General features: G+C 39.8%; 1 protein-coding gene across 4 annotated transcripts in view; it reads right to left on the bottom strand.

Moving 5' to 3' along the window:
- sfi1 (SFI1 centrin binding protein) overlaps nt 1-16,121 on the bottom strand; it is a 262,284-nt gene that overhangs the window by 144,429 nt on the left and 101,734 nt on the right. For all 4 annotated transcript variants that reach the window (XM_073055643.1, XM_073055642.1, XM_073055645.1 and 1 more), the window contains 5 exons: nt 15,365-15,431; nt 10,903-11,033; nt 6,980-7,061; nt 6,231-6,409; nt 5,612-5,687 (listed from right to left, as the gene is read on the bottom strand). In XM_073055643.1, coding sequence (XP_072911744.1) covers nt 5,612-5,687; nt 6,231-6,409; nt 6,980-7,061; nt 10,903-11,033; nt 15,365-15,431 — 535 coding nt within the window. The remainder of the gene's footprint in view (nt 1-5,611; nt 5,688-6,230; nt 6,410-6,979; nt 7,062-10,902; nt 11,034-15,364; nt 15,432-16,121) is intronic.

Below are 16,121 nucleotides of genomic sequence, written 5' to 3'. Positions count from 1 at the left end.
CAGGATTCCTTTTGTTTAACTGTGACACTATGCTGCTTAAATGAAACAGGAAACTTCCGAAGAGTTTCTAACGAGCCTCAGTTGCATGCATGTTGTGTGGCTATTAGACACTACACGAACAATTTTTAAATAACATCACTTGCAAGTGTTTGTATTCAAAAAGCAATATTTGTCACTGATAATTGGTAAGTAATAAGCAGCAGAACAATTCAGAACTGTTCAGCTAACTACTTCTATGAAATCTTGGCTAATTGAAGCAGTCATTTAATTTGGCCAAAATGTACTGGCTCAGATGAGTCCCAATTAACTGGAATCCACTGTATTTTGGAAATGACATACAGCTAGGATTTCAAATTGATGTTCAATTGGATTGAAACAAAAATTGTGCTATCATTAACTCTTTAAAGAAACAATGACAGCGGCAAAGAGAAAGAACAAAAGGCAAAGTCTGGATTAGGATGGAAGCAGAAGAATTGTGTGAAAAAATGGAATGCTGCCACAAGGGAAAGGGAAATAATAATGTTACATGAAACAACAGAGATGAATTTAAGGGAGTGTGAATAAACAGCAAGACCATTCCTGAACGGAACTTGGAGATTCAAAAAAACTGCCATTTGCTAAATGATGAGGTCTTGTCTAATAAGCTTTAACTGAGCTTCATTTGAACAACAGAGGAGATTGAAAAAAAAGTCAACGGCAATATAAAATAGACTGGAAGTATCAGGTGGCCAGAAGCTAGGGGTAAGATTTGCAGACTGAAGAGAGATGTTCTGGAAAGCACTCAATGTGCACTGAGCCTCCCCAAAGAAAAGACCACCCATAAGCAAGAAATGCAGTGCAATAAACTTAAGACACAAATGAACAAAAGGTAAAAATTCTCGAAAGAGGATCAACTTTATTGGCCAAATATATTTACATGTATTAGGAATTCGCTGTGGTGTGTTTACTTTCAATAAAAACATTCAACAATTATAAAGAATAAAGAATTATATAAAGTTAGAAGTACTGATATGGAACAAAATTGCATAAATACGTAAATACTAGCATGCAAACAACATTATAAAGAGTTGTTTGAAGTGTTAACAGTGCAGTGCAGTGACTGAGGAATAGAAAGAGGGGGATGGGGTGAGCTAACTAGAATGGTTGATCAGATTAACTGCCACAGTAGTTCAGCTAACATCAAAGAGAGAAAACGAAGCAGAGACAGTTTCCAATAAAGGCTAGCAGTTCAGCTTAGAACTGCCATTTTGATCTATTCAACTGTGGATTAACTCCTGATTGCAGAAACCTACAATTTCCACAAAGCTAATCACTCTGACAAGAGAACTGTGATGTTTTGTTGAGAGAGATAAGTTCCATCAGAGGAGTACCAACTTTCGCCAGCTATCTAGCACCAAGAGCACTCTCTGCTGAACAGTGACAGCTTACTTCATCAGAAATCCACTAGGCCTACAGATTTTGAGGTGACTGGTTGCACAGGGTACTGCTTCTTTAGTATGAAACTGAGGATTTTGGTGAGTGTTAAGTTGAGCTTCAGGGTGGAGAAATGGTGAATCAGGGGTGGTGAAGCAATGTTATTTCTGTTACTTAATCTATGCTAGTAAGTTAATATCATAAATAAAAACATGACTGGGTACCTCAGACCCACAGCAAGCATGAATCTATGCAAGTGGAAACAGATTACTGAGATGTTCAGGGCGATCACATGTACAACAACATCAGCTGGAGGAGCCTAAGCTCTGAGTTATGATGACTGAGTAATTCTTGATGTTACTGCAGTCCATCCAAACAGCTTAATTTCCAGAGAATGTAGTCTGTGTGGAATTGATGATAACTAGATAAATAAAAATGCAAGCCAGCTTTTCAAGAGATCCCAGAGAGAACAGTCTTCTAACGTATTCATTTCTAAGCACTGAGCGTAGAGGGAGTGTTCTCTAGAGAGCACCACCACATCTAATCATTGCAGCACAGATATTTAAGTTGTGGATAAAGAAAGGAAAAAAGCACAAGAGAGCAATAGTTACAGGGGATTCTACAATTCAGGTAGCTGACAGGTGTATCTATAGGTCTAAATGTGATTCCAGAGTGATATACTGCTTTCCTACTGTCGAACCCTCTAGAGGGAAGGTGAACAGCCAAGGCCATGGCTCACATCACTGCCAATAACATAGGTCAAAAAGACAAGGAAGTCTTGAAATAACATTTTGAAGAGTCAGAAAGAAAGTACGAGCACATAAAATCAAAGACGACTAAAAGAGGATAAGCAAGGACAGAAAATGGCTTACCAAGAACTGTAGAAAAACTATGCATGAGATGGAGTGTGTGGGCAAGGTTCTTAACGAACACTTCCACAAGATTGGGGGAAGAGGGGTGCTGCAGGGAGAGTGTTGTTATAGCTAGAGCAGATGAGTAGTGTGAAATATCAAATGAGTAAAACATGGTAAAAGCAAAAAACATACAGTTACTTAGTAAATGAATATATTGCCTATCCCACATTGCTAAAACCACCTACCCTAGCTGTGGATACAGTTACTTAGTAAATGAATATATTGTCTATCCCACATTGCTAAAACCACCTACTCTAGCCGTGGATTTGAATGTGAGTTATTTGAATGCCTAAGAGATGGCTTTTTAGAGCAGTTTGTTGTTGAGCCTACTAGGGGATCAGCTATACTGGATGAGTGTTATGTAATGAACCAGAGGCAAAAGAAGCCTTAGGAACCAGTGATCACAATATGATTGAGTCCAACTTGAAATTTGATAGGGAGAAAGTAAAGTCTGATATAGCAGTATTTCCGTGGAGCAAGGGAAATTATAGTGGTATGAGAGTTGGCCAAAGTAAATTGGTAGGAGCTGTTGGCAGGGATGTCAGCAGAGCAGCAATCGCATGCATTTCTGGGAAAATGCAGGACATGTGTATTACAAAAATGAAGAAATACCCAAAAGGCAAAATAGTACAACTGTGGCTGACAAGGAAAATCAAAGCTAATATAAAAACAAAAGAGAGGGAAGATAGAGGATTGGAAAGTTTTTAAAACCCTAGAGAGAGCAACTAAAAGAATCATTAGCAGCAAAAAGATGAAATATGAAAGCAAGCTGGCAAATAATATCAAAGTGGATAGTAAAAGATTTTCAAGTATGTAAAAAAAATAAAAGAGAGATGAGAGCAGAAAGAGTACTGCTAGAAAATGAGGCAGGAGAAATAACAGGGGACAAGGAGATGCCAGAGGACTGAAAAATTGCAAATGTCACTCCACTCTTTAAGAAAGGAGGAAGGCAGCAGAAAGGATAGACCAGTTAGCCTGACCCCAGTGGTTGGAGAAAATGTGAGAGGTGATGGAATACTTGGTGACACAGGATAAGATAGGACAAAGTCAGCATGGTTTCCTTAAGGGAAAATCCTGCTTGACTAACCCGTTGGAATTCTTTGAGGAGATTACAAGTAGGATAGATAAAGGGGATGCTGTGGATGTTACATATTTGGGCTTTCAGAAGGCCTTTGACAAGGTGCCACACTTGAGGCTGCTTACCAAGTTAAGAGGCTGCTTACCAAGTATGACAGAAAAGTTGCTAAAATGGTTAGAGCATTTGCTGATTGAAGGAAGGCAGCTAATGGGAATAAAAGGATTATTGTCTGGTTGGCTGTCCGTGGTAGTAGAAATAAATATGTGGACTATTTTCTAAACAGGGAGAAAATCCAAAAAATCTGAGATGCAAACACCCCAAATGTTAACTTGCAGGTTGAGTCGGTGGTGAGGAAGGCAAATGCAACGTTAGCATTCATTTCAAGAGGTTGAGAATACAAGAGCAAGGATGTGATGCTGAGTCTTTATAAGGCACTGGTGAGGCCTCACCTTGAGTACTGTGTACAGTTTTGGGCTCCTCATCTTAGAAGAGATGTGCTGGCATTGGGGAGGGCCCAGAAGACATTCACAAGGATGAGTTATCATACGAGGAACATTTGATGGCTCTGAATCAGTACTCATTGGAATTTAGAAGGATGAGGTGGGATCTCATTAAAACCTTTTGAATGTTGAAAGGCCTAGACAGAGTAGATGTGGAAAGAATCGTTCTGTGGTGGGAGAGTCTAGAACAAGAGGGGCGTCCATTCAAAACAGCAATGCAGAGAGATTTCTTTAGTCAGAGGGTAGTGGATTTTGTGGAATTTGTTGCCACGTGCAGCTGTGGAGGTCAGGGTGTATTTAAAGCAGAGATTGATAGGTTCTTGATTGGACATGGCATCAAAGGTGACAGAGAGAAGGCCAGGGTGGAGGAGGAGAAAAAAAAAAGGATCAGCCATGATTGAATGGCAGAGCAGACTCAATGGGCCAAATGGCCTAATTCTGCTCCTATGTCTTATGGTCTAATTAATTCTAGGGGAATAAGTCTAACATCAATGGTAGGAAGATTACTGGAATAGATCCTGAGGACCAGGATTAATCTGCATTTAGAAAGGCATAGATTAAAAACAAGGATGGTTAGACTAGATTTGTAAATGGGAGATCACATCTGACTAATTCAGGTTGTGTTCTTGAAGAGGTAACTAAATATACTGAAAAAAGCTATGCTGTTGATGTGATTTACAGAGACTTCAATAACACCTCTGACAAAGTTTGACATCATGGACGTCAGGCGAGCAGTGTTATACCTTTAGATGCGCTATTCATTTTGTATGCAGTTTGTTTTGTACAAACATCAGTACTGTTTGTAAGCTTTTTTTTTTACACCATTTCCTGCACAGATTAATTTGGATTTCAACTTGGAGCAAACACAGTAGAAAGAAGTCCATTTCTATCCATTCTTTATTTGCCCTTGAAACAACAACTCTATGAGTTTGAAGCTTTCTTAATATTGATAATACATTTAGCAGGTGTACTTTGAAGGAAGTAATATGTTCATCACTGTTAAGCCATCGTTACACCATGGTATATTCAGGAGCACAATGGTTCTGTATTGAATTTAGTATATGTTTTACTTAACCTTCTGCAGTCTCACAAAATTGTTTCATTGAAAACCTTGAAGAAAGCTTCCGGCTCAGGTGATTTTTGAGACGGTGCTTAACTGCTAAAAAAGGTATTGAAGATTGTTGATTAGTACTGGGGGGATGATGGTGTTGAATGTTGAACTGTAATCCATGAATAGTAGCCTGACATAGGTACTGCTGTTATCCAGGTGTTCCAAGGCTGTGGAGAACCACTGAGATTGCATCTATTGTGGCAGTAGGCAAATTTAGGCGGGCTCAGGTCCTTAAGCAGGAGCTAAATCTAGCCATGACTAACCTGTAGATGTGAGTGCCATTGGCCAATAGTCATTGAGGCAGCTCCACTTGCATCAACTTGTATTAATGTAGTTCCAGTAACTCTCAAAAAGCTCACCACCATCCAGGAGTCAAAACCAGGCCCTTTAACCTAACTAGTCTGTGCCAACTGAAATGCTCATCTAAGCTAGCCCCATTTGCCCACATTTGGCCCACAACCTTCTAAACCTTTCCTATCCACATAACTGTTCATACCAGGATACAGTGGATGTCAGATCCATTTGGTTTAAATTGCATTCTAGTTTGATTGCTATTTCATACCATTCACCCACTTGAATAAGTCTAATTTCTCACTTGTTGCCAAGCACTCCAGGTCCTATGCAAGGAAAACTTGTACCGATGTCTTATCGCTTCCATTTCTTTGTCTCGTCTGAAGAAAAGATAAGAAAAAAGATCCAGGAATTGAAATTACACCAATCGCTAATCTCCAATGATGAATACTTATACATGAACTCATTTGGAACTTGCATTCAAACAATATCACGAAGTATGGATGCCCTCAATTTTAGGGCATAAACTATGAGAGTCGATACTTTACAAAATACTGGTCAGGAAGCACTTGAGAGTATTATATGTAGTTTTGGTTACAACGCTATAGGAAGGATGTGATTGTGGTGGAAAGAGTGCAGAGGAGAATCATCAGGGTATTCCCTGAACTGGAGGACTTTAGTGATGGGGAGAAATCTAAAAGGCTGTGCTAAGAAGACAGACAACATTACAAAATAATACATTTGCAAAAGCTGAAGTTGCCTCAACATCCTTAAAGTATTACTCATTTTTATGCACTCAATATCCCTCCATGCCTTGCTCCTAGTCTTTAATTTAACAATTTTGTAACAAAATGTCAACAAGTGATTTTATAAAGAACTAGAGAAACATTAAGTAGATTAAAGCCCAGTGATTACATGCATACCCTGCTTTCTGCTCTCCCACAGTCTCTCTCCAAAAGTGAATATACTTCAGTAACAACTGTTGCCGAAAGAAATCATCAGCAGTGGTCGCCTTCTCTCTCTCCTCCACCTGGACAGCAGTCTTCACACGCCAGCAACACCAGTAACGAAGTAACAAGTGTCGAGTAGAATGAATCACTGCCTGTGGAAACAGTGATTTGTCCATCAATTCTTTCCCAAAACACCACCTGTTTAATGGAACCCTATGAAACAAACCAAGTGCAAGAGCTTTGTCACTGGATTCTTTAAGAAATCCACTCGTCAGCTTTAAAAACTATTTAAGAACCAATCATTATTGTTACACAGGTAAACACAACAGCTGCTGGCAGCCAGGAAGATTCAAAGAATATCAATGAGATCAGATACTTTGTTCTACTGTTGTTAGCTATGCAATAAATAATAGAACACAATTCCTTAAATAGCACACATAATCTTCAACACTTTAGGAGGCCTCATTTTAATGCTTCAAGGCAATGTCCCACATATGTGGCAACATAAGCATGTGGTGTGCAATGTGAATCCTTCAGATTCAGTGGTAAGTACCACTCACTAAGATGAGGCTGACACATTGAGTATTTATGTATTTGTGATCTGTATACTTAATTATGGTCAACACAATAAGTACTTTATCAGTTTGAACTGACAAAAAATTTCTACAAAACAGGATTTTGTTATCATCAGTTATGATCAACTGCTGGAAGAATACATTTACCAGTCTCTCTGCCAGCCGGTTCTCACGAATCTGATCCATGATCTTCCACCAAACATAAAAAGCTGATCTCTGTACCACCTCTCTGTGAAGAAAATTTGTTAGTTGTTATAGTATATAATAGATTATCATACGGAGTTTACGTTCATATTACTCATATTTTTAGGATTTGCATATCATTGGCAATGCCCAAACCTCACTGTTCGACAATGTATTGGTGAGCTTCCTTTTTGAACCACTGTGGTCCTTCTGGTGAAAGAATTGCCATAGAGCTATCGTTAGGTTTTAGACCCCAGGACAATGAAAAAACATCTCAAATTCCCAAACAGAAGCTGTGTAACTTGAAGGGAACTTGCAGGCCCTGTGGTGTTCCTCGGCACTTGCTGCCCTTGTCCTTACTGGTGATAGAGATTGCAGCTTTGAGCTCACTGTTGGAAGATCCCAGGTGAGTAACTGCAGTGCATTTTGCAGCCTGTACATGACAGCCATTGGGCATGATAGTCCTAAAGAAAATTAATGTTGATAAGGGTGAGGGATCCTTTATCATGGATCATAAACTGTTAGAGCTAACTCATCCAGACCAGCACCATCATACTCCTGAGGTGTCATATAGATAGCAAAAAAAAGACTTTCAGCTGTCAGGAGGTGAATCACTCGATGCAGGATAGCCAGCTTCTGCCCTGTTTATGCAGCCTTAGTATTTACATTGCTGGTCCAGTTGTGATTATGAATAATGATGATCCACAGGATGCTGATGGTGGGGAACTTAGCAATACCATTGATTGTCAAGGATAAATGGTTTGGCTTCTCCCTTGTTTGGTGATAACCTCTGCCTGGTATAATATTTGTTATTTGTCCATCCAGGTTTGTTGCATGCAGGGATGGACTTGTTGATTTGCAGAGGTGATGCAAAGGGAATTTAACATTGTACAATTATCAATCTCCACTTCTGATAGCATAATGAAACAATGGTCATTGACCGGCCTATGGTTAGGCCACACTTAGACCCCTCCAGTTCACCTATCAGCCCCGACTAGGAGTTGAGGATGCCATCATCTACATGCTGAACCATATCTACGCCCCCCTGGACAAGCCGACGAGCACTGTGAGGGTCATGTTTTTTGACTTCTCCAGTGCGTTCAACACCATCCGCCCTGCTCTGCTGGGTGAGAAGCTGACAGTGATGCAGGTGGATGCTTCCCTGGTGTCATTATTGATTACCTGACTGGCAGACCACAGTACGTGTTCTTGCAACACTGTGCGTCAGACAGAGTGGTCAGCAGCACTGGGGCTCCACAGGGGACTGTCCTGTCTCCCTTTCCCTTCACCATCTACACCTCGGATTTCAACTACAACACAGAGTCTTGCCATCTTCAGAAGTTTTCTGATGACTCTGCCATAGTTGGATGCATCAGCAAGGGAGATGAGGCTGAGTACAGGGCTACGGTGGGAAACTTTGTCACATGGTGCGAGCAGAATCATCTGCAGCTTAATATGAAAAAGACTAAGGATCTGGTGGTGGACCTGAGGAGGGCCTGTTTCCATCCAAGGGGTCAGTGTGGACATAGTGGAGGATTACAAATACCTGGGGATACGAATGGACAATAAACTGGACTGGTCAAAGAACACTGAGGCTGTCTACAAGAAGGGTCAGAGCCATCTCTATTTCCTGAGGAGAATGAGGTCCTTTAACATCTGCCGGACGATACTGAGGATGTTCTACAAGGCTGTGGTGGCCAGTGCTATCATGTTTGCTGTTGTGTGCTGGGGCAGTAGGCTTGAGGGTAGCAGACACCAACAGAATCAACAATCTCATTCGTAAGGCCAGTGATGTTGTGGGGGTGGAACTGGACTCTTTGACGGTGGTGTCTGAAAAGAGGATGCTGTCCAAGTTGCATGCCATCTTGGACAATGACTCCCATCCACTCCATAATGTACTGGTTAGGCAAAGGAGTGCATTCAGCCAGAGACTCATTCTACCGAGATGTAACACTGAGCGTCATAGGAAGTCATTCCTACCTGTGGCCATCAAACTTTACAACTCCTCCCTCGGAGTGTCAGACACCCTGAGCCAATAGGCTGGTCCTGGACTTATTTCCACTTGACATGATTAACTTATTATTATTTAATTATTACTGGTTTTATATTGCTATATTTCTTCACTATTCTTGGTTGGTGCCGCTGTAATGAAACCCAATTTCCCTCAGGATCAATAAAGTATGTCTGTCTATTGTTACGTATTCAGGCAACAATAAATATATATGAGTTAGGCAAAGGGTTTTTATAACAAATAACACGTTTATTAAACACTGAAAACAAACCCCCCCCCCCAAAAGTAAACAAACTCAAACGTAACCGGAAAACAGCTGCTGTGCGACAGCTTAAACAGTTCTTAAAGCGATGCAGCAAAAACAGTTCTTACAGCGATGTTGAAAAAAAACAGTTCTTTAAAGCGGTATGCCAAAAGTTCAAAAGCTCACAGTCCATTTTAAAAGGAGAGACTTTTTAAGGCGATTCAAATTCTCTTCCACGTCGTTGTCCTTTGATCCCCGGCGTCGAACTTTTCCCCATGAATACTTTTATGAAATGTAACGGTTTAAAGGCACTGACCTTTCCTTCCACACTATTCTCAAATCCTTTCTGGTCAACCCAGGGATTAACAGCAAGAATAGTCAACGAAATCCTTCCGAATGAGGATCAAATAAGGTCGAAACCAATCCACCGTCGAAAACCGATTCTCCTCGATCTTTATCTTCTAAATTCTTATCTTCACTCTCCACTAGCAAAGAAACTGCTGGCAATGACCTTTTAAACTTTAGGCATTAGATAAAACTTTATTTTTCAACTAAACTGCGTCATCACATTAAATCACGCAGTGGCATGAAGTCAACTTGGCAAATCCGGCCACGAACTGCCCCACCCCACAGGGTGGGTCTTCCTTTTATAACCTGTAAAAAAAACTGTCACATGACCTCTACTGGCGGGAAAATGACGTCACTCCACCATCACAAGACCATTACCTCAAGTAACTTCAACCCCAGTCACGTGACAAGGATACCACTGTCACGTGTCACGGGTACGTAACACTATCTGAAGCAGCTAAAGATGGTTAAGCCTAGTACACTGCCTCATGAAATTCCCTCAGTAATGTCCTGGATTTAAAATAAATTACCTTCAATAACCACAATTTCCTTGTGCAATGTATGAGCAATTACCACATGGTCCACTATGAATTCAGTTTTTCCTGGGATCCTTGATTACCACACTTGTCTCTGGAATCAGCTTTTCACGTACGTTTGGACTAAGGTCATGATGAAGACTGGAACTGAGAGGTCCTGGCAAATGCAGACTAAGATCCATGAGCAAATTATTGTTAAGCACCAGTTGATAACATTGTCATTGACGCTTTCATCATTTTGCTGCTGACTGAGTTGTATGAGTGGATGGTAATGAGACAGATTAGGCAATTCTTCTTGTGAAAGCGATATAATTTTCCACATGATTAATAGATGTCAATGTTGTGATTGTACTAGAACCAAAGATGCAACTAATTCAGGAATGCAGGCCTTCAGTGCCACAGCTGTAATGTTGTATGGTTGCATTGTCTTTGCTGTATCATGTGCTCGCAAATGCTTTTCAATACCACATGAAGAGAATGGCATTTGCTGAAGAGCGACTTCTATGACAGTAATCACAGGAGGAAGCTGAGATAGGTTATTCGCATTCCACACCTGACTGAATACCGTTGCAAATGTTTCATCATTGTCTCTACAGCATTCACATACTGGGCCCCACATCATAGAGCTGCAATCAAGTTCATTGGCAGTGAGATTGCTTACCTCTATCCTGTAGATGCAGAACTAGAGAGGGCAAAGATGCAAAACAAAACACCATTCTTCACTTCACACCCAGCATTTGGACAATACCTGTGAAATACTCCTGCAGTCTCTTTCAGTTGATATAGGCGTTTCTTCTCACTCACAAACAACCTCCATTTTTTCAGGAAAAAAGGCAACAGCGTCCTTCTATGGTGAGCTATAGCCCTTTTACCTTGAACCTGAAATATTAAACAATATCAAAGTCATAAGTAATCAATAACATTGTCTGCATAGCCCCTCCATGCCCACGGGTATCACACTGACTTCAACACATATCAACAGAAAGCTGAGGAACATAATTAAAGCTTCACAATGATGACATTCCACCTGAGTTTAAATGCAGCACGTGAAGGGAACTTCCATTCCCGGTCCTTAAAAGTTTTGCAGAGCATCCAGTTATTAATGACCATCACTGTGCAAAAATATCAGAGAAAACAACTCTAATTGGAAGCTTAACAGAAAAATTGCATGGGTAGAAAGGGACATATCAATGGACACAATACTTAAGGAGCTGACAGTAACAAAGGAGCTGATTTCTAACAACGGCAAGCACTAACATGGTCCATAATGGTCCACAATAGAGTCAAAGCAAACAGGAGATATCAAACTGAAAAATGAAAAGCAGTCATATTAGAACACAAGAATGAGAAGCAGAAATAGGCAATCCAGCCCTTTGAACCTTTACCACCATTCATTTGAATCCTGGCTTACCTTCAACATCACCTTCACTTCCCTCATACCCCTCAACATCCTCAAGCTCCTCAACATCTAGAAGTCAACTGATCTACTGAACTGACTCAATGACTAAGCCTCCACAGCCACCCCGGTTGAAAATTCTAAAGTTTCAATGTCATTTGAATGAAAAGATCTTGTCCTTATCTCAGAAGATTATGGGGGGATCTCACTGAAACCCACTGAATGTTGAAAGTACAAGATAGGGCGGATGTGGAGAGGATGATGTTTCTTATGGTGGGGGTATCCAGAACTAGAGGGCACAGCCTCAAAATTGAGCGACGACCTTTTATAACAGATGTATAGAGGAATGGTTTTATCCAGAGAGTAGTGAATCTGTGGAATGCTCTGCCACAGACTGCAGTGGGCACCAAGTTCATGGCTGAAGACGATAGTTTCCTGATTGGTCGAAGTATATCGCAAGAAGACAGGTGTGTGGTTGAGTGGGATCCAGGATCAGCCATGATGGAATGATGGAACAGACTTGATGGGCTGAATGGTCCTAAATAGTCATCCTCATGAGACTGTGATCCTTAGCCATGGAACACCATTCCTGTATTAATTTTACCATGTCCTGCAGGATTTTTTGCTTAATTTCACTGAGATCACTCCACATTCTTCTGAAGCAGGGAGTAATACTTTTTGCTATAGACTAATATGATTAAGGGGTCTGCGGACCCCAAATTGGGAACCCTTGTTCTAAACACATGTGAATACAGGCCCAGTCAGTCTCACCTGACAGGCGAGTATGATGAAGAACAAAAACAACTGAATGATGTTTTAAGATGCTCAGCAATATCAAAACTCCCCTTCTTTTTGTGCCATTTATTATTAAAATTTATAAATTATGTGATTGATATATCAACAATGAATGCTACAATCAAAAGGAAGTAAACTTGACAAAAATGTATGAATAAAAATTGTGCAGAAAGTACAAAGGCTTATTGAATAGAAAATGTCCCGTGCAACTCTATTAAAAATAACATCTTATTTTGACAAAAAAGTTTAGTCTCAATTCTATAATTCACTGAAGCAAATTCACAGTGCCAAGTAAATAGAGTAGAACAATACCCTTTCAGAAAAGATTAAGACACAAATATACAGGGCTAAAGCAGTGTAAAACAAGCAGGTCATGATCTATCAGTATGTGCCATTTTACTGGTACATCAGCAATCACAGTTTCAATAGCAAAGTATGTACGAAGTATAATCTCCCCAGACATCCTTTTCCATATTACCCATTATTAAACAAATATGAAACAACAGTGAACTGTTCATGTCATGAGATCAACAGTTTAATCAGGCAATTAGAAACCTCAGGAGTAATTTTATATACATTTATATTAGTATGCAACTATGAATCAAGAAACACTTTTAACAGCACAATTCACTTGGGACTCTTTCTCAGGCTGAAAAGTAATTACTTTTCACAACAGTTTCTTTGATACTTTCTGAGTTATCAAATTGCACTCATGAACAGAAACGAACACATAGTGCACTGAATGAATTATTCCAAATACTTGTTACCTCTAGATGTGGTTACTCCAATGCTAGCCTCTTTCATCTTGTGCTCCATAAGCCTGGAAGTCATCTTCAACTGTTTTCTTAATCCCACTTAGTATTATCCATCTCTCATACCCTGGGTTTTATGGCCTTCACTGGCTCTTCCATAAGCAACATTACAATTTCAAAATTCTTATCCCTCATGGCCTTGCCCCTTCTGATTTCAGTATTCTCTCCAAGCCCTAAAGACCTTGAAGAAAGCTAGACTCAATGCTGAAAGTAACTGTGGCATTAGTAACTTTGCCTTCAGCTGTTCAGATACCAAGGTTTAGAATTTCTTCCAAACTTTCTAATTGAAAAGCAAAATCTACAGATACTGGAAATCTGAAATAAAATCAGAAGATAATCAGGAGGTCAGGCAGTAGCTGTGAGGAGTAAACCAGAGTTACCCTTTTAGGCCAATGGACTTTCATAATGGTTTACTTCCCACATGTTCAAACTAATAAGTGAATTTCTTATCAAAGTACAAATATGTAATCATAAACAACCCTCAGACTCATTTTCTTGTGGGGCATACTCAATAAATCTTATAACCATAATAGAAACAATGAAAGATTGTTTCACCAACAGGGCAAACAGCCAGTGTGCAAGACATCAAACTGTGCAAATACAAAAATAAAAAAGGAAATAATAATAATAATAATAATAATAATAATAATAATAATAATAATAATAAAGCAATAACTATCAAGAACATGATAGTATTCTTGAAAGTGAGTCCATAGGTTGTGGGAAGAGTTCAATGATGGGGCAAGTGAAGTTGAGTGAAGTTATCCCCTCTGGTTCAAGAGCCTGATGGTTGAGGTGTAATAACTGTTCCTGAACCTAGTGGTGAGAGTCCTGAGGATCCTGTACCTTCTTTCTGGTGGCAGCAGTGAGAAGAGAAGGATGACCTGGGTCATGTGGATCCCTTATCCACGGGAAAGCTGATTTCCTGTGACAATGCTCCATGTAGATGTACTCAATGGTGAGAAGGGCTTTATCTGAGATGGACTGGGCCATATTCACTACTTATTGTAGGGTTTTCCATTCAAGGACATTGGTGTTTTCATACCAGGCTGTAATGAAGGCAGTCAATATATGTCTATAAAAGTTCATCAGTTTTAGATGACATGCCGAATCTTGGCAAACTTCTAAGAAAGTAGAAGTGCTACCATGCTTTCTTAGTAATTGCACTTAAGTGCTAGACCCAGGACAGATCCTCTGAAATAATACCATGGAATTTAAAGTCACTGACCCCATCCACCTCTGAACCCCCGATAAGGACTTCCGGTTTCCTCCTCTTGAAGTCAATAATCAGCCCCTTAGTCTTGCTGACATTGACTAAGAAGTTGTTGCAACACCATTCAGCCAGGTTTTCAATCTCACTCCTATATACTGATTCATCACCACCTTTGATCTGGCCTATGACAGAGATGTTGTCAGCAAGTAAGTGAGAGAATCAGTGAGAGCTGAATATGGGAAGAATAAAATGGGATCAGTATGTGATTAGTGTAAAAGTAGGTGTGGACTCACAGAGCTGAGATGTATGACTATGATTCTAAATAGAACTTGTTAAGAATTGACATTCAATGCTGATTTATAATCAGCTTAGTTACTTATTTTCTTTTTTACCTACCAAACCAATTACAAACTGCCCTATTCTGGCAAAGCAACTCCAGAGAGCTGGGAATTAGACAGAGGTAAGAATTGGTCCAGGCAACATGGTGGGAGCAGTGTAGGCTAAAGGATTAGGATAGAAGGAAGAATAAAAGAACAGTGGATCCTCGGAGAGACCACTTGACATGGGCAGGCCAAGGAAATGATGCAAAAAATTATGTATTTCACCTTCTAGCTAAGCCTATTTTAGGTCTGACAGAATGAGAGGCAGGAAGTTAAACGCAAGTCTTAATAAAATTATACCAACAAGGAATACGACACAAGCAGAGCACAGTCCAGTGTTTGGCAGAAGGAAATCAACCCCCTTTTGGATAATATTAATTTGATTAAATCCTTATATCACAAAAAGACTTTTTAAAAATCTGTTTTTAAGCAGAAAATAATACTACTGTGATGGAACTAAAATATTGAACTCCCAAAACCATTTCAAAGCTGTAAATGAACTGAGAGGTGGGTAGTTATAATCTTCATGATGTCATAGATTTCAATCTGCTGAACCTTGGACAGACTTGCTCACTCTCAACAATCTTGTTCATAATCACATCTTAATTCCTCACCTGATACCACTTTTTCTCTTGAAGGCGTGTCATCCAATAGTGCAGAGATTTCTTCAACAATACCTTCCTGTAATTGTTTCAGTAAAATCTGTGTTACGAAGCAGGCTTACAGACACGTCATATAAACATTGTTGGAGAATTTAACAAATACGAAATGGTTGATTAGCTTCCAATTAGAAACCAAATACTGATTTTTCCATTAAATAAGCTTTATTGTGAGGCTTTAAAACAGTATTTTAAATTATCATTTTTATGTAAAATAAAATTATATCTTCAGGTTACTTTCTGTAAATTATACTCCAAGAGAGGTTCTGGGTTGCATTGCTCTGCAAAAATCTGAGTGCAGTTATCAGTTGCAAATAGTAGGCACTTCCCAGAGATATCCAACTTCTACATTAGCCAGAAAATAAACAAAACTTGCATACTGATAGTTACAACTATTGGATCGCTACAATCACACAATTTGTGTCACATTTTGTGCATCACGCCATAGATTGTCTCTATTCAGCCGGCAGCATGTGATCTTCTGGGAGAGATAAATTGCCAGCTGACAAAATCAAGGTCATTGAGGGGTCATAAATATCCGGGGCATACTATAGGTTAGCCAGAAAGTAGATCCAGTTTTGGTCCAGAGGAACTCAGAAAGTCAGGTTTAGAGACAAGACTAACAAGCATTTGGAGAAGGATTGGGGCTAGCACCAGCTGCAAGATTGGGGTTCAATTCCCACCGCTGGAGTTTGTATGTTTGCCCTGTGAC

Source organism: Hemitrygon akajei, chromosome 9 (assembly GCF_048418815.1).
Source record: "Hemitrygon akajei chromosome 9, sHemAka1.3, whole genome shotgun sequence".
Classification (NCBI taxonomy): domain Eukaryota; kingdom Metazoa; phylum Chordata; class Chondrichthyes; order Myliobatiformes; family Dasyatidae; genus Hemitrygon; species Hemitrygon akajei.
The sequence above is the reverse complement of the archived record's forward strand: the minus strand, read 5'-3'. Positions and strand labels throughout refer to the sequence as shown.